The 26,565-nt window shown below is 61.2% G+C and overlaps 1 protein-coding gene across 1 annotated transcript; it reads right to left on the bottom strand.

The window, feature by feature from the left end:
* Positions 1–152: 152 nt before the first annotated feature.
* Positions 153–25,405, bottom strand: LOC311204515 (neurobeachin-like protein 2; the record flags this gene model as incomplete). Its single annotated transcript, XM_084280930.1, has 48 exons — positions 153–288; positions 399–547; positions 648–809; positions 1,537–1,653; positions 1,778–1,872; positions 2,103–2,275; positions 2,403–2,512; positions 2,636–2,725; positions 2,835–2,951; positions 3,044–3,141; positions 3,258–3,375; positions 3,495–3,604; positions 3,707–3,837; positions 4,767–4,907; positions 4,997–5,121; positions 5,227–5,322; positions 6,127–6,234; positions 6,350–6,483; positions 7,571–7,728; positions 7,818–7,938; positions 8,166–8,290; positions 8,376–8,533; positions 9,592–9,741; positions 9,916–10,221; positions 10,337–10,474; positions 11,855–12,014; positions 12,107–12,285; positions 12,390–13,058; positions 13,367–13,452; positions 13,618–13,777; positions 13,869–14,027; positions 14,165–14,318; positions 14,809–14,911; positions 14,989–15,148; positions 15,246–15,379; positions 16,519–16,690; positions 17,145–17,237; positions 17,331–17,413; positions 17,520–17,862; positions 18,587–18,706; positions 19,602–19,734; positions 19,838–20,409; positions 21,486–21,584; positions 21,727–21,810; positions 21,918–22,001; positions 23,703–23,809; positions 23,916–24,201; positions 25,320–25,405. Coding segments are annotated over 48 exons (7,592 nt in total), but the record flags the coding sequence as incomplete, so codon positions are not given.
* Between the last annotated feature and the right edge of the window lie 1,160 nt (positions 25,406–26,565).

Here is a 26,565-nt window from a genome sequence, read left to right as displayed (position 1 = left end):
ATCCCACTCCACCCCACCTCCACCTCACCCCATCCCTGGAGCCCAAGGAGGACACGCAGAGCCCCTCAGCCCACCACCACCCAACGGTGACCAAGGCATGACTCCCCCCACCAAACACCCCCCCCCCCAAATTGTGGGGTGTCCCCGCTCACCTCAGCAGGCTGCCCAGCCCCCACCACGATGAGCTTCCCATCCTCCAGCCCCACCAAGATGTGACTCTTCTCCTTGGTGACCGACACGCTGTGGACAGGGACCCTCATGGGCACGGGGGGCACGGCGGCCCGGAGGCTGCGAGGAGACGAGCGATGGGATGAGAACCACCCCCCAACCTTGAGACCCCCTCCAAAAAAAGGGCTGGTGGGGGGTGGGAGAAGGAGGAGGCGGGTGCCACCCCTCACTTTTGGAGGTCACGGATCTCCAGCCCACACTGCATGGTCCCCAGCACCACGAACTCCTCGGTCAGGCACATGGCTGTCACCTCCTCATCCAGGGGCACGGAGGAGAGGTGCTTCCCGTTCACCGAGTAGAGGTGCAGGGAGAACCTGTCCTGAGGGGTGGGGCAGACAGACAGACAGACAGGGAGGGCTGGGGGGACACTGACACACCGGCAGTGCCCACGGGGAGGACACGGGGACACCCGGCTTTACCTTCAAGCAAGCTCCTTGACCCATGGTGGTCTGGGCGACCACCTGCCCCTCCGGCCCGACGGCCAAGTAGGAGAGGACGGCGGGTGGTGAGGTGTCCCCGGGGGGCCGGAGGGAGCGGATGAAGAGCCCCCGGCGGATGGTGTGGATGATGATGGTGCCGTCCTAGGGGACAGGAGAGGATGCTGGGTGGCTGCGGACTGAGTATGAGCCAGCAGTGTGCCCGGGGGGCCAGGAAGGCCAAGGGCATCGTGGCTTGTGTCAGAGCCAGCGTGGCCACAGGGCCAGGGCAGGGCTTGTGCCCCTGGGCTGGGCACTGGGGAGGCTGCAGCTGGAGTGCTGGGTCCAGTTGTGGGCCCCTGAGTCCCAGCAGGAGCTGGAGGTCCTGGAGCGTGTCCAGAGAAGGGCAACCAGGCTGGGGAAGGGGCTGGAGAGCAGCAAAGCTTGCGAGGAGCGGCTGAGGGAGCTGGGGGTGCTGAGCCTGGAGCAGAGGAGGCTGAGGGGAGCCCTTCTCCCCCCTGCCCTGCCCTGCCCTGCCCTGCCCTGGCAGGAGGGTGCAGAGAGGTGGGCGATGGTCTCTGCAGCCAGGGGCCAGGAGCTGGGAGGAGGGGCAATGGGCTCAAGCTGCCCCAGGGCAGGGTCAGCTCAGCTGGGAGGGCAAAGTTCTTCCCTGGCAGAGTTGTGGGGCTGTGGCACAGGCTGCCCAGGGAGGGGCTGAGTCCCCAGCCCTGGGGGTGTTTAACAGAGGGGAGATGAGGTGCTCAGGGAGCTGGTTTAGCTCAGGATGGGATGGTTGGACTTGATGATCTTCAAAGGTGTCTTCCAACCTTGTGATTCTGTGATGTAGGGGGTGATGGTGCTGGTGGTACCCACCCCCCCTCTACAAGCTCACCTTGGAGCCTGAGACTGCCATGTCCAGCTCGGTGCTGATGGCCACACACGTCACCTCAGCGTCGTGGCCGTACAAGACCTGGACAGGTTTGGGAGCCAAACCACTGGAAAAGCCACCCTGGCATTGGGGACACGGGGACCTCAGTTACCTGGGTGGCAGCATCCACCGTGAGCTCTCCATGAGTGGAGCAGAGGGTGAGGGTCAACCCCCTCCCTCTTCCCCCCCTGTAGGACCCCTGTACCTGCTGTAGGACCTGCCACACCATGCAGGTGGTGTCCCGGGACCCAGAAATGAGGTAGATGCCGCAGAGGTCGAGCGCCAGGCAGGTGACAACATCTGTGACACCCAGGAGGACACCGTGAGCTGCTGGGCCTTGGTACACCCCAACCCCATTGAGATGGCAACGTGGTGTGTTTTGAGGGGGGGTGGAGATGCTCCTAATCCCAACCCCCAGCCCTGAGATGGAGCCTGGACCATCCTCAGATGATGGGAGATGTCCTCCTGCCTACAGCAGCCACGGCTCTCCAGACCCAACGGGGCATCTCCATCCTCCCCAGAAGACCTACCTATGTGCCGGGTGATGTGCCCAACCACCTTCCCTTTGGCCAGCGAGGTGATGCGGAGGCTGTTGTCCCAGTGCCCCCCACTGAAGAGCAGCTTCCCATCAGGGGACACGGCCAGCGTGCGGGAGCAGAGGTCTGCGCCGGGGGCGAAGGGGCCTTGAAGGAAGCGCTGGGTCCTGGGAGGGGGGGTGGTGGTGGGGGGAAAAGGATGATGGACACAGGGTGGTGGCAGAGCCATGGGTGGGATTGGTGGGACCTCCAGGGATTCCCCCTCCCCCCCCCCCCCCCCCAGTGCTGACTCACTTTGCGTTGGAGACGGTGGGGTCTTTGGTGAAGCTGAAGTAGTTGGAGATGTTCTTGTCGTAGGGCAGCCAGTTGTGGGTCCCCAACAAGCCGTTGGCACTCACGGTGACCTGGGCAGAGGTGGAGATGGAGGTGATGCAGCTCCCACAGCTGGAACCCTCTTAAGGTTCGGACCTCCCACCCCCACAACAGTCATCAGCACAGCCCGTGCCTCAGTTTCCCCACACACTCACCAGGATGTCGGGTGATCCCTGAGTGATGAAGGAGTGCGCCTGGTTCTTGGGGACCACAGCTTGCACCAGGGCCACCCCATCACTGATGCCCTACGGGGAGACAGCAACCTGTGGGCACCCTCCTGGCCACCACCCACCCTCCAAATCCCAGCCAGGCCCCCCCACCCCCACTCCCTCAACCCTCTGGGGGTGTCCTCACCTCCACAAAGAAGGACTTGAGCTGGTCCAGGTTCTCAAAGACGTTGGGTGAGCGGGTGTCGAGGCGAGCCAACCTCCGGGCAGCGTTCTCTGCTGAGAGCCGGGCAGGATGGGGCTCCTGGGGGGGTGGAGAGGGGACCCATGAGAAGGGGTGTTGTGTCCCCCCCTCCTCAAAAAGGGGCTATTTTTGGGGGGGGCAGGGCTACCTACCTTAAGCAGCTGGCAGGGTGTCTGCCCAAAGTTGCTGATGATGCCCTCAAGAGCTTTCCTCTGGGTCTCATCGGCGATGGCATCCAGGTCCACGGCCCCTGGGGATGGGGATGGGGATGGGGATGGGGATGGGGATGGGGATGGGGATGGGGATGGTGAGGGGGGTGTCACCTGGCAGGTGCCACCCCCCCCAGCTCCCCATCACACGTCTCACCCTCATAAGTGCAGTAGTAGAAGACATTGAGGGCCTCCACAGCGGCCGGGCCGCGTTGCTTGTACCCAAAAATGAGGTCGATCCACTCGTGGAGGTGGGCAGAGACGTACTCTGACTCCTGCCCGAGGATGGGGGGTCAAGGGAGGGCTAGGAACACCCACCCCTCACCCCCCAACCCTAACTGGGAGGGACCAGAGGAGGGGGTTTGGGGTGAACTCCACCCTTCCCTCATCTCACCAGGGCTCTGCGGTGCTGGTAGATGAAGTCCTCACGGGATCGTGCCCACCGGGGCAGCACCACGTCCCCCACCTTCTCGTTGGAGAGCTGCAGGCAGCCCAGGTCAAAGCCTGTGGGGCAGAACAGGCCAGAGGAAGAGGGGATGGGCACCCATCCCCACCCACGCACCCAGGGCTGCTGCCCTCCTGTGGGGGAGGATGGGTGTCCCTCACCGTTCTGGTTCTCCAGGAACTCGGGGAAGTAGAAGAACTCTGGGATGAGCTCCTTGACGTCCACGGGGTTCTCCATGCGTGCCTGCCACGCCGCCGGCACCGAGTGGAACTGCCGGTCCGAGCAGTCAAACCTGGTGTCAGGGGACACAGGGCTGGGGTGTCCTTCTTCTCCCCACCACCACCCATGCTCCCCCCTTCACAGGATCCCAGAGTCTCCAGGCTGGAAAAGCCCTTTGAGCCCATCAGGTCCAACCGTCCCTGTCCTGTGCTGACCCATCTCCCTGAGCACCTCATCTCCCCTCTGTTAAACACCCCCAGGGCTGGGGACTCAGCCCCTCCCTGGGCAGCCTGTGCCACAGCCCCACAACTCTGCCAGGAAAGAACTTTGCCCTCCCAGCTGAGCTGACCCTGCCCTGGGGCAGCTTGAGCCCATTGCCCCTCCTCCCAGCTCCTGGCCCCTGGCTGCAGAGACCATCGCCCACCTCTCTGCACCCTCCTGCCAGGGCAGGGCAGGGCAGGGCAGGGCAGGGGGGAGAAGGGCTCCCCTCAGCCTCCTCTGCTCCAGGCTCAGCACCCCCAGCTCCCTCAGCCGCTCCTCGCAAGCTTTGCTGCTCTCCAGCCCCTTCCCCAGCCTGGTTGCCCTTCTCTGGACACGCTCCAGGACCTCCAGCTCCTGCTGGGACTCAGGGGCCCACAACTGGACCCAGCACTCCAGCTGCAGCCTCCCCAGTGCCCAGCCCAGGGGCACAAGCCCTGCCCTGGCCCTGTGGCCACGCTGGCTCTGACACAAGCCACGATGCCCTTGGCCTTCCTGGCCCCCCGGGCACACTGCTGGCTCCTGGGCAGTCCCAGGCCCCCAACACCCCCAGCTCCTTCTCCCCAGCAGCTCTCCAGCCCCCTGCCCCAGCCTGTAGCGCTGCTCGGGGTCGGGGTGTCCCATGGGCAGGACTCTGCCCTTGGCCTGGTTCAACCTCATCCCCTTGGGCTCAGCCCATGGATCCAGCCTGCTCAGGTCCCTCTGAGAGACTCTCAGGCAGATCCACACGTGGGTGTCACCCACCTGCCACTCTGGAGCTGGATGTGGAGGGTGGTGAAGGGCTCGGTGCGGATCAGGTAGTGCATGACACCCGCCGCGTTGGAGTAGTGGGTCCCATAGTGGAACTTGTCCACGGTGCCCGTGGGGTCCTCAAAGCTCTCATACCTGGGGGAGAAGTGGGGAAGGGTCCTCTGGGATCCAGCAGGGTACTCACCTTGCCTCACCTCCCCACCCTTTGTTTTTGGGGTGCTCACTTCTCCTTCACGTCCCGGGCGTGCCGCTCGTTGGCCACCCCGATGGGCTTGGACAGGTCGCGGAACACGGCTGGGTTGGTGAGGTCGAGGGTCTCTGAGACGTAATCCCTCAGGATCCAGGGAAACTGGGTGGGTGGGGGGGTGGGAAGGAGGTGGGTGAGGCTGTGGCTGCGGTGGGGCATGGGGCTGGCTCACTGTGGGGACAGGGTGGGGGGCGACACGGGGCTCACCACGGGGTACTGGGACAGGTCGTTGTAGGTGCGCCCTGCGATGGTGTTCAGCTGCATCAGGTACTCGAAGTTGGAGATCTCCCTCAGGACCCATTTCTGGAGCGAAGAGGGCAGGGGTGGGCTGGGGGAGGGCAGGAGATGGGGCAGACACCTCCACCCCGTTGCTGTGTCCACCTCAAGGCCACCCTTTGGTCTCAAACCATCCCTGGTTCCACAGCCATCCCTGGTCCCATAGCTGTCCCATAGCCATCCCTGGTCCCATAGCCATCCCACAGCCATCCCTGGTCCCATAGCCATCCCACAGCCATCCCTGTTCTCACAGCCATTCCTGGTCCCACAGCCATCCCCATTTCATGGCCATCCCCAGTCCCATGGCTATCCCACAGCCATCCCACAGTCATCCCTGACCCCACAGCCATCCCTCTGGTCCCACAGCCATCCCCATTTCATGGCCATCCCTAGTCCCATAGCCATCCCACAGCCATCCCTGGTCCCACAGCCATCCCTGGTCCCAGAGCCATCTCCATTTCATGGCCATCCCTAGTCCCATGGCTATCCCACAGCCATCCCTGGTCCCACAGCCATCCCCATTTCATGGCCATCCCTGGTCCCATGGCCATCCCACAGCCATCCCTGGTCCCACAGCCAACTTCACCCCACAGCCACCCCCATCTCATGGCCACCCTTGGTCCCATGGCCATCCCACAGCCATCCCTGGTCCCACAGCCAACCTCACCTCACAGCCACCCCCATCTCATGGCCACCCTTGGTCCCATGGCCATCCCACAGCCATCCCTGGTCTCATGGTCATCTCCAACCCATGGCCACCCCTATCCCAGACCAGGCCCCTCCCTGGGAAGGGGAGATATGGAGTGGGGTCAGGCATGGGGGGAGCAGTACCTGGGTGAGCCCCGAGGCTTTCAGCAACTCCTGGGGTGACCTGCTGCCAAAGTAGATCTGGTTGGGGGGCCTCAGCCCAAGGATGCAGGAGTAGACCTTGTTTCTCACCTGGGGGCGGGGGGTCACGGGTAGAACGTGGAGCAGATGGATCCTGGGCAGCGTCACAGCCCTGGGAAGGGTGGGTTTTTGGGGAGGGGGGAGGAGAGGAAAGGGGTGTCCCCACCTTTTTTCTGAAGTTGAGGAAGTAGTTGGCCTGGTCGATGAAGAAGAGCTCGAGCGCGGAGCGGCGCAGGTTGTAGCGGCGCAGGTGGACCTCACGCAGGTGGGACAAGGGGCGCTTGAAGTCGTAGCCAATCCCTGCCCAGATCAGAGAATCAGAGAATCCCAGGCTGGGCTGGGCTGGGAGGGACCCCAAGGGTCCCAGAGCTCCAACCCCCTGCCACAGGCAGGGCCACCAACCTCCAGGCCTGGAGCTACACAAGGGTGCCCAGGGCCCCAGCCAACCTGGCCTGGAACACCCCCAGGGACGGGGCACCCACCCCCTCTCTGGGCAGCCCCTTCCAGCCCCTCACCACTCTCTCTGCACAGAACTTCCCCCCAGTCTCTCCTCTCCCCCTTCCCTCCTCCAGCTTCACTCCAGCCCCTTGTCCTGCCAGTCTCTGCCCTTCCCAAGAGCTGATTCCCCTCCTGTTCCTGGGGTCCCTTCAGGGACGGGGAGGCTGCACTGAGGTTCCCCCCACAGCCTTCTCTTCTCCAGGCTGACCCAGCCCAGCTCCCTCAGCCTCTCTCCCTAGGGGAGCTGCTCCAGCCCTCTGAGCATCCCCGGGGCTCCTCTGACCCCTCTCCAACAGCCCCACATCTTCCTTGTGTTGGGCCCCAGCTCTGGACACAGGACTCCAGCTGGGGAGGGCAGAGCAGAGAGGGACAATCCCCTCCCTGTCCCTGCTGCCCCCCCTCTGCTGATGGAGCCCAGGATCCCATCGCCCTTCCCAGCTGCAGGAGCCTCTGCTGCCTCATGTTAAGTGTCTCATCCCCCAGGACACCCAGGTCCTTCTCAGCAGGGCTGCTCTCCAGGGGCTCCTCTCCCAGGCTGTGTCTGTGTCTGGGATTCCTCCAGCCCAAGCACAACACCTGATCCTTCTCAGTGCTGAACCTCATCAGGTTCACCCAGTTCCACCTTCCCAGCCTGTCAGATCCCTCTGGATGGTTCCTGTCCTTCTCTTGTGTCAACCACACCACTCAGCTGGGTGTCATCCACACCAAGATGATGGGGGGATAGGTGGGCACAAACCCCTCCATGGGCATCATCACCCAGATCCCACTTCCCAAGGCAAGGATGGAGAGGACCAGCATCACCTTGGGGCTGGGAGAAGCCCACCCCCAACATGCCCAGCAGCTGGTGGGATGGGTTCCCCACCCCACCCTGAGGAGCACAGGCCGTTACCTCCCTCTGTCTCCTCCTTCTCGCTGCTGCCATCGTAGAAGTAGACGTGCTGGGTTGTGACCTCCAGGCGCCCGGGGATGACGGCCACTGTTGTGATGAGCTCACAGTCCTCAGAGACCACCAGCTTTTCCCGCTGGTTCTGCTCCTTGGGTTCAGCCCTGGGTGAACACAGAAGGTGAGGAGACCCTGGTGACACCCCCAGCCTGGGTGGGCCGGTGCCATGGAAGGGGTTGATGGGGTCACTCACTGGTTGTCCAGGACTGGGAGGTCCTCCTCAGCAAGCTGGTCATCCTCCAGCTCGCTCACCTTGGCCTCCTTGGCCATGGCGAGTGGGAGGGACTCGGTGGGGTTGTGGAGGTGGTCAGCTCCTGAAATGAGAGGAGGGGTGGTGGGGTCAGCAGACAACCTCAACCACCCTTGGCTGAGGAACAAAGTCCTACGTGGGTTCTCCATCCTACCCCCCAACCCCAACAGCATCCATGACACCTCCCAGCTCAACCCCACCACCTGCATCCCAACGGTGACACCCCCTTGCCCACAGCATCACAGGGCAGGGGGGACACCCCTGGGTACCCCCACTCCCCACCAGCCTCACCCAGGTTGTCCCTTAGGGCGCTGGCCTCCAAATGTTGGTCAAAATTCAGGTTGGGCACCAGCTTCATCCTCATCCTCGAGTAGGTCTCAGCGCTCGACAGCTTCCAGCGAACCTCCGGTGGGTTCCTGGGGGTAGGCAGGGGTGAGGCACCCCAGAGACCTCCCCCAGCTGTGCCACCCCTCCCTGGGGACCAAGGCTGGGGGGGCTCACCGGTCAGCCCAGGCGGAGCGGGGCGAGGTGAGGAGGCGGCACAGGGACCGCCACTGCTTCAGCACGGTGCTGTGGTGGTGGTTGGTCTGCTTCAGGACGTTGGCGTGCCGGGTGTTCTCTGCCTTGGAACGTTTGGCTGCTGGCTCCAGCACCAGCTCCTGCAGGAGGAGTGGGAGAGTGAAGGGACAATGGGGATGGGGCTTGGGGACATCCCTGAGGAGCACGTCCACGGTGTGACGGCCCCAAGGCAAGGAGAAGGTCCCCAGGATGAGGTACTTGGGAGGAGCAGATGCTTGGGGTGATGTCCTTGAGTGAGGAGCATGTCTCCAGTGTGAGGAGCACATCCCCAGGATAAAATTCCTGGGATGATGAGTGTGTCCCCAGAACCATGTCCCCAGGGTGAGGGGTGCATCCTGAGGATGATGTCCCCAGAATGAGGAGGATCTCCCCATGAAGACATCCTCAGGATGAAGAGCACATCCCCAGCATTAATGTCCCCAGGGTGAGGAGCACATCCTGAGGATGATGTCCCCAGAAGCAGAAGGATATCCCCATGATGACATCCCCAGGGTGAGGAGCACATCCCCAGGGTGACAGTCCACGGGGTGAGGAGCCCATCCCCAGGGTGATGAGGAGCACATCCCCAGGGTGATGTCCTGGGGGGTGAGGAGCACATCCCCAGAGTGATGTCCCAGGGGGTGAGGAGAACATCCCCAGGGTGCTGTCCCACGGGGTGAGGAGCACATCCCCAGGGTGATGAGGGGCACATCCCCAGAGTGATGTCCCAGGGGGTGAGGAGAACATCCCCAGGGTGATGAGGAGCACATCCCCAGGGTGATGTCCTGGGGGGTGAGGAGCACATCCCCAGAGTGATGTCCCAGGGGGTGAGGAGCACATCCCCAGGGTGATGTCTCAGGGGCTGAGGAGCCCATCCCCAGGTTGATGTCCCAGGGTGACAAGGAGCACATCCCCAGGGTGATGAGGAACACATCCCCAGGGTGATAAGGAGCACATCCCCAGGGTGCTGTCCCAGGGGGTGAGGAGAACATCCCTATGGGGTGAGGAGCACATCCCCAGGGTGATGTTTCGGGGGGTGAGGAGCACATCCCCAGGGTGATGTCCTGGGGGGTAAGGAGCACATCCCCAGGGTGCTGTCCCAGGGGCTGAGGAGCACATCCCCAGGGTGCTGTCCCAGGGGCTGAGGAGCAGGCAGTACCTGGAACATCTTGCGGCTGGCTGCCTTCTCCTGCTCCCTCCGCTGCGAGCTGCTCATCATGGCATCGTAGCAGGCGTTCCAGAAGTTGGACATGTGGTCGTGGCTCTTGGCAAAGGTGTCCATCTCAAACTGGGCCATGGTGGGCTGCACCTACCAGACAACCAGGACAAGAGGGGAGGTGACTTGGCACCCACCAACCAGCATCCAAGGCTACGAGCATCCCTGCCCTGCAGGTTGTCCCAACCTGCTGGGTGACACGTGTCACCTGGGAAGCTGTTCTTCCCTCCCAACATCTACAGCCACCCCATGCCCCACAGCACCCACGTGCTTCTCGATGAAGCCCCTCCACTCTGGGGTGGTGCAGAAGAGCTGGAAGTCCTCATAGAAGGTGGGGCTGCCGTTGGTTGGGGGCAGGGAGGGCAGGAAGAGCTGCAGCTGCAGGGTCTCATAGCACTGGTCCATGAGGGTCCTGACGATGGGCACCAACCAGGAGAAGGTCTCCGACTTGGCATCCAGCGAGCGTCGCAGGGGGGTCTCCAGCTTGCCCAGGAGGTAGCAAGCCTCATCCTTTTTGGGGGCTGAGGAGGTCTGCAGAAGGCTGTGGAGCTTCACATAGGCCAGTGAGTGCAGCTGTAGGGGGTGGATGGACACCATGGGACATCTAGATGGGGCCACCTGCTCTGCCACCCCCCACACTCCAAGGGTTGAGGTGTCACCCTGAGCCCCCAGGAAGGGTTGGACCCACCTGGGGGTCCTGCAGCATGATGTAGCCCACGAGGATGCGTAGACCTGTCTGGGCCATCTCCTTGAGGTCAGAGGTGCCGTTGGCCAGGTGGTACCAGACACCCAGCTTGTCCAGCAGGCTGCTCACCCCCTCGTAGATCTGGGGGGGGGGTGGGCACAGTGAAGCCCCTCTGCCTGGCCATGTACCCCCCAACTCTTTGGCCAGGTGGGGACAAAGCCACCAGGTCTGTCCCCATCACCCAGCCACCCTTGGCTTTGCTTGACATGGGTTTGGGGGATGGGGATGTGGTAAGGGCTAGGGTTAGGGTTGGGTTTAGGGTTGGGTTTAGGGTTGGGTTGGGTTAAGGCTTAGGGTTGGGTTAGGGTTAGGCTTGGGTTAGGACTGAGCTTTACAGCAAGGATCTAGGGTGAAGGGTTAGGCTTGGGTTTAGGGTTAACGATTAGAGTTTGCTTTAGGATTAAGGATTAGGGTTGGGTTTAGTGTTAGGGTTTGGACTGAACTTTACAGCAAGGATCTAGGATGCAGGGTTGGTTTAGGGTTGGGTTTAGGGTTAGTATTGAGCTTTATTGCCAGGATCTAGGATGAAGGGTTAGGTTAAGGTTGGGTTTAGGGTTAGGGTTGGGTCTAGGGTTAGGACTGAGCTGTATTGCAAGGACCTAGGGTGAAGTTTTGGGATGAAGATTTAAGAGTTGAGGCAGATTTATAAATTCTGTGTTTAGGCCAGGTCTTAGGGCATAGCATCAGGATTTTGGTGTAGGGTTAGGGCTGAGAGGTGGGACTGGAGTTAGGGCTAGAGTCGAGATTTGGGGTTAGGGCTGAGCTTTGCAGCAAGATGTAGGGTTAAGGTTTAGGATTGGGAGGTGCAGTTATGGTTTAGGGTTAGGGGTTAGGATTAGGGGTTAGGGTTAGGGTTAGAATTAGGGTTATGGTTTGGGGTTAGGGGTTAGGATTAGGGGTTAGGGTTTAGGGTTAGAATTAGGGTTATGGTTTGGGGGTAGGGGTTAGGATTAGGGGTTAGGGTTAGGATTAGGGGGTATGGTTATGGTTTAGGATTAGGCTTTAGTGTTGGTGGGTATGGTTATGGTTTAGGGTTATGGTTTGGGGTTAGGGGTTTGGGTTACAGCAGGGGGTGCAGTGTTAAGGTTGCAATTTTGGTTTAGGGGTGAGGGTTTAGGATCAGGGTTAGGGGTTAGGCCCAGGTTTAGGGTTCAGGGGTAGGGTTCAGGGTTGGATCTCAACACATGGGGTTAGAACATAGAGCTGGGCTTCAGTGGGGCTGGAGGGGTAGGCCATGGTATTTGGGTTTGGGATATGGGAATTGGGGTTTACAGTAGGGGTGTAGGGCTGCGCTAAGGTTAGGGCTAGGTTGGGGTTCAGGGTTTAGGGTTAAGGCACAGGTTTTTGTCCAAGTTAAGGGTCAAGGTCTGCAGGCAGGGGCAGGGTTAGGGGTTGGGACTAAGACCAAGGGTTGGGGTGCTCAGGTTTGGGATCGGGGAGCCCCTGCTCATGCCCATCCACCTTCTCACTCCACAGGGCCTGGTTGTTGTGTCCCTCAGAGAACAAGAAGTCCTGGAGCAGCCTCAGCAGCTTGAGGGCGTTGTGGGTGAGCCCAGGCAGGGCCGTCGGCCCCGACTCCTTCAGGTCCGTCAAGGCCGACTCCAGCATCATCTCCAGCAGGCTATGGAAGGGCAGGTGGCTCCATAGGGTGGTCCCTTCCCTTGGGATGTACCCCCCATGGACACCTCACTCCAGACCTTGGGCAGGACTCACCTGCGCTTAATCTCATCGGGGGGCCGGACCAGCTCACAGGCTGTCCCCAGCTTGGTGAGGACGGAGAAGACCTGCCCACGTTCCCTCCACGCTGCATCATCCCAGCCCTCCACCCCACGCCAGGTCACTGAGAAGACGATGTTGGTCAGGAGGTTGCACAGCTCCTCCTCAGGTGTTTGCTGTCAAGGGGGAGGGGGGGTTGGGGGATGGTGGTGGAGGAAGGGTGAGAGGTCTGGGGTCTGGTTGCAGCCCAGGGTGGTGGGTACGATGGTTTGGGACTCACCTGGGGGTTGCTGGTGTTGGAAACGTTGTCACTGGGTAGGGCATCCTGGTAGCTGCTCTCATCCAGGACATTGGAGAGGCTGGAGCTCTTGCGTGCGCGCATCCCTGGGAAGGGCTTGAAGCTCTCCAGGGGTGAGGGGGTGCCGGGGCCGCTGGCAGGGGTCTGGGTGCCGCTTTCGGCTGTGGCGATGGAGCTGGTGCTGGCCAGGTCCAGCCCCAGGTCGAAGGGTGAGGTGGAGAAGGGTGAGAGGGGGTGGTAGACACCATCAAAGGGTGTCCCATCCCCAGGGTTGGAGGAGGAGCGGCTGGCCCGGTCTGAGGAGTCGAAAGACTTGAAGTTGTAGGAGTGGAAGGACTTGGTACGGCCGCTGGGGGAGATGGAGTGGTCAGAGAAGCCCTCAGAGAGCTCCTGGTCTGAGGCCTCATAGCCCAAAGGCAGGAAGACATCCAGCTCCTGCAGCTCAGTCGGTGGTGGGCTCATCCCTTCCTTGCCAGGGGTGTCTGAGAGCCGGAGGAAGTCCAGGCAGGTGCCGTTGCCGGCGTTGCTCAGGCTGTGCTGCCGGGACTCGTAGGACTCCTTGACGTAGAGCTTGGTGAGGGTGTCCTGCCAGCCAGCCAGCCTTGCCAGCTGCCTCACCATGTCCTGCTGGGCGTAGATCAAGTGGAAGAGCTGCAAGAGGAAGCGGGATGGGGTGTGTGTGTGGGGGTGGAGACATGATGATGTTGTCCCAGCTCTTGGCTGTTCCTTGGGGGGGGGTTGGTCCTTCCAAGGGGAAGGATGTTCTTGAGGTCTTGGATCTCCCATAACCATCAAAAGGGGGTGGGGCAGCTCTGTGCTGGCAGGTCCATGAGCCAGCAGGCCTGTGCATGAGGTGTTACCACCATCCTCTCTGTCTGGGCATGGCTGGGTGGCCAGGGAGCTCAGCCCTGGGGCCACCACTGGGTCACAAGCCCCTGGTACCCCAAGGTCCTGCTCACCTTGCGGCAGATATCGAGCCGGACGGTCAGCTCGGTGCGGTGGGACAGGTAAACCACAGCCACCAGGTCCTTGTAGTTGGGAGGGTCTATGGACAAGGAGAGACAGCAGAGTGGTGGGACACCTCCTTCCATCCCCAAATGCCAGCAAAGACCCCCAGCCCCACGGCTGGCTGAGCCTCACGGGAGGTCACCAGGTGATGATGATGACCCCGTGGCATGTGTGTGAGGCTGGGTGGATGAGGCCATGGTACCTGCCCCCAGGACCTGCTCTGAGAGGCAGCGGAAGAGCAGCATGGAGCCAGGCACGTCGCTAAGGCAGGCGATGAGTCCCTGGTACCCGATGTCCTTCAGCTTCAGGCGGTTCTTGCAACGCTCAGGGACCTTCTCATACTTCAGCATCTTGTAGAGGACCTGGCCAGGGAGAAGAGGGTGGCATTCCACCTGCAGCCAAGCCCAAGGCCGCTGGGGATGGCAGGAGGTTGGTGCTGGGGACCTGCCTTACCTTGAAGACCCTCTCACGCACTTCATCTGAGAACTTCTTCTGCACCAGCAGTGAGAAGAGGACCTCCACGTGGCCCGGCTCAAAGAGGAAGGCAAAGAGCTGCTCCTGGGCAGGTGAGCCCTTCAGCAGGCTGTGGATCACCTCCAGAGCCCCACAGACCTGCAGGATACAGGGCTGGTTGCCCACTGACCTCCACGTGCCCCATCAGGGCCTCAGCGGCTTCTCCTGCCAAGCATGGGCCAGCCCATGGCACACTGGGGAGGTGTTTTGGGGACCTGGGTGGTTGGGTGACATACCTGCTGCTCATCCTGTGCCCCAGCCACGTAGCTCAGCAAGCTCTGCATCTCCTCCACGGAGAAGCTCCTGCAGAAGAAGTCCTTCACCAGACTGAAGAGGGATGTCTGCACCGTCTTGATGTCATCGGTGGCTGTGGTCTTCTCCCTGGAGGTGCTGATGGACAGGCACACATGGGCATTCCCTCTGGGGACAGACGTGGACGCCCTCCTGCTGCTTGTCACCCACTGACAGCACCATCCCAAATCCCACCAGGAGCTCCGTGGCAGCCTGGTGTGGACACCTCTTCTGCTCAACCCTCCCCACTGGGAAATGTCCACCCCCATGGATTCGGGTCTCCAGGGGATGTGAGGACCCAGAGAGCCTCAAGCACGTGGAGATGCATCTGGTTAGACAAGGAGAAGGCATCAACTGGTCGCAGAAACCACCGTGCTCTTGGTGGCCACTGGAGAGATGCTGGGAGTGGAGTTTGGGGCTGACCAGCTGCTGCTCTGGATGGAAACTTGGGGAACGGGAAGGTCCTGAACCCTCCTCCGCGCTCCCACACCAGGGAGATTATCCCATGAATATTCCAGGGGGAATACAGTCCCATGGCTCTGGGGAAGGAAGCCCACCACCACGCCAGGGCAGAGGGGAGGCAGCTCACCCGTAGTACGTCCGGATGGAGTCGAGGATGTACTGCACCCCGTACTTCTTGCGGATGCGCTGCTTGTGGTCCTTGACAACGTTGGCCAGATACTGGATGTGACCTGCCAGGAGAAGGTGTGAGCAGCCACCAAGGATGGAGAACACCCTGAAGCACCTCCCCACCCTCCCCAGGTCCCACCTAAGCGGACGGCGAAGTCGCTGTTGCTCCAGATGTGGAAGTCGAAGAGGAGGTGCTGGTAGAGGAGGTGCAGCAGCAGCCCGCTGCCCTCAGAGGCCACCTGCTCCATGAGGATCTGGGAGGCCATCAGCGTGCTCATGTCCAGCAGCGGGCCAGAGACCTGCCATGGGTGAGAGGGGAGGCTTGTGACCTTCCTTCCTTCCTTGGGGAACAGCCTTGTGGGATGGAGCCTTGGGTAGACCCACCCCCCCAAATACCTTCTGCAGCAGCGCCCCGATGATGGCTGGCCCGTGGCACTGCACCAGGCTCTCCTGGTTCACTGGGTGGTTCTGGATGAAGTTCTTCACCAGCAGCAGGAAGGCAGCCACGCTGTTCCTCTCCAGCCTGCTCTCTGCAAGGCACAGGGCACAGCCCCACCTGTAGCCGTGAGCCCGGTGCGCCCACCCAAACACCATCCCTACCAAGGCCATCCTGGAGACCCCACCATCACCTCTTCTCCACAAGCTTTTCCCCCTCTTTCCCCATATTTAACCTGGCAGGAACCTCTGTAGCTCCAAGCTTCTTGGAAGTAAGCAGCTGGGTGCAGAAGAAAGCCTGTTTCACCTACCCAGGAGATGGTTGCTTCATGAACCCAGCCCTAGCACGAGACACCAGAGACTCTACACAAAGGTGGAGGTACAGCAGGCTGAGCTGCTCCCATCATCCCAGAAGCGTTTGTCTATGACTAATTGGGTCATAACAACATTAAAAGTCATCAGTGGTTTCTCCATAACCCCATAACTTGTGGTGCCTCAGGTGAGGCTTCTCCTGCCCGTGGTAGAGAATCATAGAACCATACAGACATAGACTGGTCTGGGCTGGGAGGGACCCCAAGGGTCCCAGAGCTCCAACCCCCTGCCACAGGCAGGGCCACCAACCTCCAGGCCTGGAGCTACACAAGGTTGCCCAGGGCCCCAGCCAACCTGGCCTGGAACACCCCCAGGGACGGGGCACCCACCCCCTCTCTGGGCAGCCCCTTCCAGCCCCTCACCACTCTCTCTGCACAGAACTTCCCCCCAGTCTCTCCTCTCCCCCTTCCCTCCTCCAGCTTCACTCCAGCCCCTTGTCCTGCCAGTCTCTGCCCTTCCCAAGAGCTGATTCCCCTCCTGTTCCTGGGGTCCCTTCAGGGACGGGGAGGCTGCACTGAGGTCCCCCCACAGCCTTCTCTTCTCCAGGCTGACCCAGCCCAGCTCCCTCAGCCTCTCTCCCTAGGGGAGCTGCTCCAGCCCTCTGAGCATCTCCGGGGCTCCTCTGACCCCTCTCCAACAGCCCCACATCTCCCTTGTGTTGGGCCCCAGCTCTGGACACAGGACTCCAGCTGGGGAGGGCAGAGCAGAGAGGGACAATCCCCTCCCTGTCCCTGCTGCCCCCCCTCTGCTGATGGAGCCCAGGATCCCATTGGAGACAGACCAGCCTGGTGCAGGCAGCACCCACATGGCCATGGGGTTACCTCCAGGATGGGTCCCACTCTGCATCCCCCAAGGTCCTCACCTGAGGACTTGCCTAGTGGGATGAGCATTCCCTGGGCGTTCCTAGACGACGTCAACTCTGGGCCCACCAGGTTGTTGGTCTCCTGCTCATCCTCAGGTTCCTCCTTCTTGGACACCACTTGTTCGAGCAGGGGCAGCAGCACGCCCATGCCACCCACACAGTTGACCACATCCTGCCAGAGGGAGGTGAAAGGCTTTACTGGGGGGTTGTGTGGGGAGGGCAGTGTCAAGGAGAAGGTTGCATGTGCACCTAGGGTCCATCCTGCCTCCTCACAGGCTCAGCCCAAGCTAGGCAGAGCCAGTCCCTGTGCCTAGCAGAGAATGGGGTGTGCCCAGACCCATCCTACAGCAGGAACCTAAAACAGGTCCACAAAAGGCACCTCTTCCCCTGCAACGACCACCCGTGGTGTCCACCCTGGACACTGGGGACCTACATGGCAGATGGATCCTTGGTGGACCCATAGGTTAAGCAGGTCCTTGGTGGACCCATTATCATGTAGCAGAGTCCCTGTAAGGACCAGGGGACCCCACCACAGCCATCCAACACCCCGTGGGGGTCCTGCCCCTGTCCCTGCACCCAAGGTGGGACCCAGCTGCCTCTATGCCATGGGCTGGGCTGGACCATACCTTGATGTCCCAGTTGACCACCTTGTGCCCCGTCAGCCTCCCATCCAAGCTGTGGCTGGGAGAGAGGTCCAGGCAGATGTTGTTCCTGCAGGCCTAGAAGAGAGCACCCAGGGGAGCATCTCCATGCTCCTGGAGATGTCACCTACAGCAGAAGGCCTACCAGGGGAGGGGGTTGGCTTTCCTCACCTGGGGAGTGTAGTACAGCAGGAGCTTGCTGCTGAGCTCCACCAAGTCACCGTCCAGTGTAAAGGGTGACGTGACATTTGGCCCTGGGGGAAGAAGAGCACTGGGGTGAGCTGTGGCGTGGTGGGGGGAGATCCTGGTGGCCACCAGTACCTCCCCAACCCACCCAGCAGCCGTGCTCCACGTCTGTACCTGTGCAGAAGAGCGCCTTGACCTGGGCTTGCTGCAGGGCCTCGCAGAAGATAGCCACGGAGCCCAGGTGACCCTCCAAGGAGGTAGGGCTGCCCCACTCCATGTCCTGGCTGCCAGCTGCCGTGGTGGCCACAACCCCCTCAGTGGGGGGCTGAGTCGGGGTCCAGGAGTGGGGGCCGAGGGCGGCGGGGACCGACTGGGAGCGGCCGAGCGCGGGGCGCTGGCTGAAGACCAGCTCTGGCCCGTGGGACGTGGGTGGGTGGCCGGAGCTGGTGGCCGTGGCGGTGGTGGTGGTGGTGGTGGTCCGGTGGCCCGCGGAGCCAATGCAGCAGGAGGTGAAGGACTGGAAGGGAGAAGGAATCATAGAATCATGGAATAGTCTGGGCTGGGAGGGACCCCAAGGGTCCCAGAGCTCCAACCCCCTGCCACAGGCAGGGCCACCAACCTCCAGGCCTGGAGCTACACAAGGGTGCCCAGGGCCCCAGCCAACCTGGCCTGGAACACCCCCAGGGACGGGGCACCCACCCCCTCTCTGGGCAGCCCCTTCCAGCCCCTCACCACTCTCTCTGCACAGAACTTCCCCCCAGTCTCTCCTCTCCCGCTTCCCTCCTCCAGCTTCACTCCAGCCCCTTGTCCTGCCAGTCTCTGCCCTTCCCAAGAGCTGATTCCCCTCCTGTTCCTGGGGTCCCTTCAGGGACTGGGAGGCTGCACTGAGCTCCCCCCACAGCCTTCTCTTCTCCAGGCTGACCCAGCCCAGCTCCCTCAGCCTCTCTTTGTAGGGCAGGTGCTCCAGCCCTCTGAGCATCCTTGTGGCTCCTCTGACCCCTCTCCAACAGTTCCACATCCTTTTTGTATTGGGGGCCCCAGATCTGGACACAGGACTCCAGATGGGGCCTCACGAGGGCAGAGCAGAGAGGGACAATCCCCTCCCTGTCCCTGCTGGCCACTAAGGAGCCATTGCCTAACCCCCCCTGCCCCCAGCCCCATGGGGAGGTCCTGTGTTGATGGGGAGGGGTCTATTTGGTGGCTGGAGAAGGAGGGGGACACACACACACGTGGTTCCTCACCTCGTGGAGGGAGGGGAAGCGGAGCTGCGCCGTCTTCCGCAGGTGCCCATCGGCGTAGATGCTGACGACGTTCTGGCCGAAGGGCCGGCGGCCGGCGACGTGGACAACATCAATGCAGTGCTGGGTGGGGGTGGGACACGACAAGGAGTGGGGGTCAGGCAGCCCCATGGCCTCATCGTCACCCTATTCCCCATGATGGGGACAAGGATCACAGTATGACTGCCAGGGAGGGGTTGGAAGGGACCTTGAGAGATCATCTAGTCCAACCCCAGCTGGGGAAATCACCTGGAGTGGGTGACACAGGAATGTGTCCAGGGTGGGTTTGGGATGTCTGCAGACCCCACAGCCTCTCTGGGCAGCCTTGGCCCAGGGCTCTGGCACCCCTCACAGTGAAAAGGTTTCTCCTCACGTTCACGTGGAACCTCCTCTGCTCCAGCTGCACCCGCTGCCCCTTGTCCTACTGCTGACCACCCCTGAGCAGAGCCTGGCTCTGGCCTCCTGACACCCTTTACGTACTGATAGACATCGGTGAGCTCACCCCTCAGTCTCCTCCAGGCTGAAGAGCTCCCTCAGCCTCTCCTCACAAGGAAGGGGTTCCACTGCAACCTCCCTTGCAAGGTTTAACTCCAAGGAGGCCTTCACCTTCGTTGTTGCTCCCTACATGCCCTGACAACAGTCTTACATCCTTCCCAAGCAGACATACCCTCCCCTTCCATGACCTATAGACTCTCTTCTTCCACTTGAGCTTGCCCTTGTTTAACCACGTGGGTCTTCTGGCTCCCTCTCTTGATTCCCTACCCATTACTATGCTCTGATCTTGAGCTTGGAAGGAGTGCTCATGGAATATAAAGGAACTCTCTTGGAGCCCTTTCCCTTCTAGTCCCCTGTCCCATGGGATTTCCCCTAGCCACTGCTTGGAGAGGCCAAAGTTGGACCTGCTGAAGCCCAGGGTTGTGATCCTGCTTGGTATTCTGTTCCTGCCTACCACACAAGGCTGGCTAGGGCTGAAGCTCACCCAGGCTGAGTCGTTGAAGGCAAACTCTGGCAACGCCACCGTCATGTAGTCCTTCTTGGTGCAGACAGCCACCACCAACACCCCCCCAGCAGTGAAGAACGCCTCGAAGCCCGTCCCACCCGCCGTGAAGAAGCTGGTGGGGGAGAAGAAGACGATGGTTCTGCCCTTCCTCATCCTCACCTCACACCCCCCCCACCCCCACAACGCTCCCTTCCATGGGAGGAGCGTTCCATCACCTGTAGAGCTGCTTCCTCTTCGGCCTCACCGGTGGCTCGGGCTCCTCCTCGCTCAAGCACAACCAGGCGTGGAAGGCGAAGGCACCCCCAGGCCACTTCTGGATGGCTGGGACCATGATCCCAGCCATACCCGGGGTCAGGTCGAAGCTCTGCAGAGCCCGGGGGGGTCCCTCCACCCGCGCCATCCCCGACAGCGCCCGGATGACGGGTGCCACGTAGGGGTGAGGTCCCCGACCCCGCTCGCGCCGCAGCAGCCGCAGCAGCTGCCGCAGCTCTCCAGGGCGGATGGAGAGGCCACCCAAGGCCCTCAGAAGCTCCAGGAGGTTCTCAGAGGAGGCGGTGGGCAGCGCTGGCTCCGCAGCCAGGGAGCTCAGCAGGCAGCCCACCATCCCTGCCTTGACGCAGGTGAGGCGGCTGGGCAAGGAGGCTTCGCAGAGGCGCCTCAGTTGGCCTGAGAGGAAGACCTGGAGCTCACGGGATGCCAGTGCTGGAAGCCAGGCCAGGAGGATGAGCAGGGGCTGCTCGTTGCGGATGTGACGCACCGGGAAGGAGCTGTGGTCACCTTCCACTGCCTGTGGAAATATGAGTGATGGTTTGAGTAGACCTGGCCCTATGGAGAGGGACAGACCCTCCCCCTGGGCACCACAGGCTGGTGGTAGAGACCCTGTGCATCAAGGGTCTTGGAGACCTGACCTTATGGAGAAGGGCAGACCTTCTCTGGTGGTAGAGACCTTGTGTTTCAAGGCTCTTGGAGACCTGTCTGAGTCAAGGGTCTTGGAGACCTGACCCTATGGAGAGGGACAGACCTTCTCTGGTGGTAGAGACCTTGTGTTTCAAGGGTCTTGGAGACCCGTGTGTGTCAAGGATCTTGGAGACCTGACCCTATGGAGAGGGACAGACACCTCCCTTGGTCACCACAAGGTGGTGGTAGAGACCCTGTGCATCAAGGGTCTTGGAGATCTGACCCTATGGAGAGGGACAGACCCTCCCCCTGGTCACCACAGGCTGTGGGTAGAGACCCTGTGCACCAAGGGTCTTGGAGATCCTGGTACATAAAGCACCCCATGCATCAAGCACCCTGGAGAACCCCATGACCAAGCATTTTGGAAATCCCCATGCATTCAGCATGTCAGAGACCCCCAGGCACCAAGTGCCCTGGAGACCCTCATGCCTCAAGCATTTTGGAAACACTCGTGCACCAAGCATGTTGGAGACCCCCAGGTATCAGGTGCTTTGGAGACCCCTTGTGCATCAAAGCATCTTGGAGATCATAGGATCATAGACTGGTCTGGGCTGGGAGGGACCCCAAGGGTCCCAGAGCTCCAACCCCCTGCCACAGGCAGGGCCACCAACCTCCAGGCCTGGAGCTACACAAGGTCGCCCAGGGCCCCAGCCAACCTGGCCTGGAACACCCCCAGGGATGTGGCATCCAGCAGTACCAGAGCAACCACCACCAAACCAGAAAGGGCTCACACCTCCCCAAAAGCTGAGCATGCCTCCAAGCTAGAGGTGGCCCCAAGACCCCTTGTCAGGAGGCTGATGGGGAAACTGGGGGGTTGAGGAGTGGGACTGGTGAGGGCTGAGTCCCACCATGAACCACCAGCACCGAGGGCTTTGCTTGGCAGGGAGGAGAAGCAGGGCCACTCACCATGTTGAGGAGCTCCTGGAGCAGACGTTGGGTGGGCTGGCCCTGGCTCCTCAAGACCTCGTAGAGGTGGGCGTAGCCGATGCGCTCCTTGAACACCTCCTGCAAGCACCCGGGCACGTGGGACCCTGCACCGAGCCCCAGGCGCTGCTCCCACACCTCCCAGTGGGAAAACCACCTCCCCAGCATGAAAACCAGATGGTTTTGGGGGGGGATTTCCACCCCATCCTTGTCCACTGCCCACCTTGGCTGAGGGAGAATTGCTCATGATGGCGGTGAGCACCCTGATGGCGTGCACGGCGATAGCGTCGGGGCGGCCGTCCGAGACCTGCAGAGACATGGGGGTGGTGGGTCTGCTGAGCTGGGGGGGTTTTAGGGGGGACACACAACCCACCTCCCCGGGTGGTTTGGTTATGGGGTGGCCCCACGTGATACCTGCTGGAGCCCATCCCCGTCCGTTGGCTGCGGAGGGACCTCGTTTCGTGCTTCACCCGCGTCCTGGGAGTTGCTGAGGTAGAGCTGGGGGACACAGGGTTGGGCATCAACCCCGTTGGAGAAGCACCCAGTATGGGGTGGGGGCAAGAGGGATGGGGGTTATGGGGTGTGCCCAGCCCAGGGATGCTCCTGCAGGGTGGCCACCCCACCCTGGCATCCTTCAAGAGCCAAGGAAAGGATGAGGATGAAGATGAAGGTGCCACACCAAGGGGGGACACCATCATGGCCACCCCACCCTGGCATCCTGATGAGGATGAAGATGAGGGTGCCACACCAAGGGGGGACACCACCATGGCCACCCCACCCTGGCATCCTGATGAGGATGAAGAAGAAGGTGCCATCACCACGGCCACCCCCCCCCCCCCCCGGCATCCTGATGAGGATGAAGATGAAGGTGCCTCACCAAGGGGGGACACCACTACGGCCACACCACCTTGCCATCCTTCAAGAGCCAAGGAAAGGATGAAGATGAAGATGAGGGTGCCACACCAAGAGGGGACACCCCCACAGCCACCCCGCCCTGGCATCCTTCAAGAGCCAGGAAAGGATGAGGATGAAGATGAGGGTGTCACACCAAGGGGGGCACCACCACGGACACCCCCCCGGCATCCTGATGAGGATGAAGATGAAGGTGCCCCACCAAGGGAGGACACCACCATGGCCACCCCACCCTGGCATCTTGATGAGGATGAAGATGAAGGTGCCACCACCACGGCCACCCCACCCTGGCATCCTGATGAGGATGAAGATGAGGGGCCACCAAGGGAGGACACCCCCACGGCCACCCCACCCTGGCATCCTTCAAGAGCCAAGGAAAGGATGAGGATGAAGATGAGGGTGCCACACCAAGGGAGGACACCAGCATGGCCACCCCACCCAGCCTTCCTTCAAGAGCCAAGGAAAGGATGAGGATGAAGATGAAGGTGCCACCAAGGGAAGACACCACCATGGCACCCCACCCTGGCATCCTGATTAGGATGAAGATGAGGGTGCCCCACCAAGGGGGGACACGAGGGTGCCCCACCAAGGGGGGACACCACCATGGCCACCCCACCCTGGCATCCTGACGAGGATGAAGATGAGGGTGCCCCACCAAGGGGGGACACCCCCATGGCCACCCCACCCTGGCATCCTGACGAGGATGAAGATGAGGGTGCCCCACCGAGGGAGGACACCACCACGGCCACCTCCCCCCCGGCATCCTGATGAGGATGAAGATGAGGGTGCCCCACCAAGGGGGGACACCCCCATGGCCACCCCACCCTGGCATCTTGATGAGGATGAAGATGAAGGTGCCCCACCAAGGGGGGACATGAGGGTGCCCCACCAAGGGGGGACACCACCATGGCCACCCCACCCTGGCATCCTGATGAGGATGAAGATGAGGGTGCCACACCAAGGGGCGACACCACCACAGCCACCCCACCCTGGCATCTTGATGAGGATGAAAATGAGGGTGCCCCACCAAGGGGGGACACCACCATGGCACCCCACCCTGGCATCTTGATGAGGATGAAGATGAAGGTGCCCCACCAAGGGGGGACATGAGGGTGCCCCACCAAGGGGGGACACCCCCACGGCCACCCCACCCTGGCATCCTGATGAGGATGAAGATGAAGGTGCCACACCAAGGGGGGACACCCCCACGGCTACCCCCCGACATCCTGATGAGGATGAAGATGAGGGTGCCCCACAAGGGAGGACACCCCCCACCCACCCAGGTACCTTGCTGTTCTGGAGGAGGCGGATGATGTGCTCGAAGCAGTTGTTGCTGAGGAACACCGCCTGGAGAACCGGCCTGTCCTCACACCTCAGCATGGCCGGGATGGCATCTGCAGCGACGCAGAGACAACTCAGCACCCACCCCACATCCCCCTACCCCAAAACCACCTCTCCCACCCCTCCAAAACCCCACCCACCACCCCCCTAAACACCTACCCAGCATGAGGACACGGAGAGCCACCACATCACCAGCCGCCTCCGGCTCCAGGGACGCGACGGGCAGGTCGGAGTTCAGCACCCTGAAGTACCCATCCAGCAGCAGGTGCAAGGGCACCGGGCCAGCCCCGGGGCTGCCCCCGTGCAGCACGTGGACCACGGCCACCACGCCACGTAAAGCCACCTCCAACAAGCTGGGGGACAGGGGGGACCCCCCACCTCCCCGCCGCAGCACCCCCAGCAGCACCTCCACCGCCGCCGGCGTGACGGCCCGCAGAGCGTTGGGCTGGAGAGGGGAGGGGGGGGTGATGCCAAAGAAGCTTTAATTAAGCTAATTAATGCCTGGGCATTATGAACAGCCCTGTTAATTAACCCCCTCCCCCCCCTATTTTTAAGCTGGGGGGGGTCGTTAGGAATCTCTGGTCAGGTAAGAAGTTCTGGGTGCTGGAGTTGGGGGGGGGGGGTGTGACACACACACACACACATCAGGGGCTTGACCCTCTCTTTAATTAAATAGAATTTAATTAAAGGGGTGGGGATGAATTAATTAATTAATTAAAATTTAATGTAGTTACAGTTAAATTAGTTTGAAGAAAAGTGGGGGGAGGAAAGTGGGTGGGAAGGAGGGAAAGGGGAAAGGAAAGGGGGGGAAGGGGGAGGGAAAAGGGGGAAGAGGGAGGGGAAAAGGGGAGGAAGGAAAAGGGGGGAAGGAGGAAGGAAAAGGGGGGAAGGAGGAAGGAAAAGGGGGGAAAGAGGAAGGAAAAGGGGGGAAGGAGGAAGGAAAAGGGGGGAAGGAGGAAGGAAAAGGGGGAAGGAGGAAGGAAAAGGGGGAAGGAGGAAGGAAAACGGGGGAAGGAGGGAAAGAGGGGGGAGAGGGAAAGGGAATTGGAGGGGAAGGAGAGGAAAGGGGGGGAAGAGGGAGAGGAAAAGGGAGGGAAGGGCAAAAGGGGGGGAAGGGCAAAAGGGGGGGGAAGGAGAAAAGGGGGGGGAACGGAAAGGGGGGGAAGGGGACAAGGAAAAGGGGGGAAGGGGAAAGGAAAAGGAGGGAAAGGAAAATGGGGGAAAGAGGGAAAGGAAAAGGGGGGAAGGGGAAAGGAAAAGGAAGGGGAAGGGGGGGAAGGGGGAAGGAGGAAGGAAAAGGGGGAAGAAGGAAGGAAAAGGGGGGAAGGAGGAAAAGGGGGAAGAGGGAGGGGAAAAGGGGGGGAGGGGAAAAGGGGGGTAGGTGAAAAGGGGGGAAGAACTCAAACTAAACTCTACTCTTTCAAGGATAAAGCCGCCCAGCTCGGGCTGGAGCTTTAGGGGTTGAAATAAAGCCACCAGCCAAACCCCGGGGGCTGTTCCCTGGGGGGGTGACCCCGAGCCCCCCCTGTGTCCCCCCCCAGCCCCCCCCCGTCCCAGCAGTACCTTGGATCCCGAGAGGACGGCCCCAAAGAGGTGGATCAGCCGGACCTGCAGCGCTGCTGGGAGCTGCCCCCCCGCCTGGAAGCTCTCTGGGGGGAGCGGGACAGTGATTGGGGGGTGGGGGGAACGGGGGGAAGGGGAAAAGAAGGGGGGAAAGGGGGGAGAAAGGGGGGGAAGGGGGAGAGGAACAGGGGTATAGAAAGAGGGGGCTAGGAAAAGGGGTGAGAAGGGGGGGTAGGGGAAAGGGGGGTGAAGAAAAGGGGGGGAAGAAAGGGGGGGGAAGAAACGGGGGTGAAGAAAAGGGGGGGGAAGAAAAGGGGGGAAGAAAAGGGGGGGAAGAAAAGGGGGGAAGAAAAGGGGGGGGAAGAAAAGGGGGGGGAAGAAAAGGGGGGGGAAGAAAAGGGGGGGGAAGAAAAGGGGGGGGAAGAAAATGGGGGGAAGAAAAGGGGGGGAAGAAAAGGGGGGGAAGAAAAGGGGGGAAGAAAAGGGGGGAAGAAAAGGGGGGGGGAAGAAAAGGGGGGAAGAAAAGGGGGGGAAGAAAAGGGGGGGAAGAAAATGGGGAAGAAAAGGGGGGAAGAAAAGGGGGGAAGAAAAGGGGGGAAGAAAAGGGGGAAGAAAAGGGGGGGAAGAAAGGGGGGAGAAGAAGGGCAGGAGAGAAAAAGGTGGAGGGGAAGAGAAAAGGAGGGGGAGAGAAAAAGGTGGGGGAGAGAAAGGGGGGGAGAGAAAAGGGGGGGGAAGAAAAGGGGGGGGAAGAAAAGGGGGGGGGAAGAAAAGGGGGGGAAGAAAAAAGGGGGGGGAAGAAGTAAAAGGGGGGGGGAAAGAAGAAACTGGGGGGGTGGGGAGGAAGAAATCCAAATCCCTTTTCTACCCCACTCCCCCCAGGGGCTGAGGCTGCTCCGGAGGGGGGAGTTTTGGGGGGGGGGATGATGATTTTGGGGGGGTTGGGGGGGTTGGTATGAATTTTTTGTGGGGGGGAAGGGGATGTTTTATTATCTTTCTCTCTTTTCCCTCCCAAATAACTGAAGTTTTGGTTCAAACTGGGGGGGTTTCCAGCACTGGGATTTTTAGGGGCTTTTTGGGTTACACGTGGCCTTGATCTCAGAAGGGGGGGGGGGTGTTTCTATATTAGGGGGGGGTTAATTAAGGAAAAAAACCCTGATTAATTAAAAAAAACCCATATTCATTTAAAAAAACCCCGTTTATGGTCTTTTTTGTGGGTGCTGTAGGAGTTTCCTGGGTGTTTGTTTGT

This window comes from Gallinula chloropus, assembly GCF_964237585.1.
Source record: "Gallinula chloropus genome assembly, contig: HAP1_SCAFFOLD_579, whole genome shotgun sequence".
Lineage (NCBI taxonomy): Eukaryota > Metazoa > Chordata > Aves > Gruiformes > Rallidae > Gallinula > Gallinula chloropus.
This window is presented reverse-complemented; position numbering and strand designations above follow the sequence as displayed.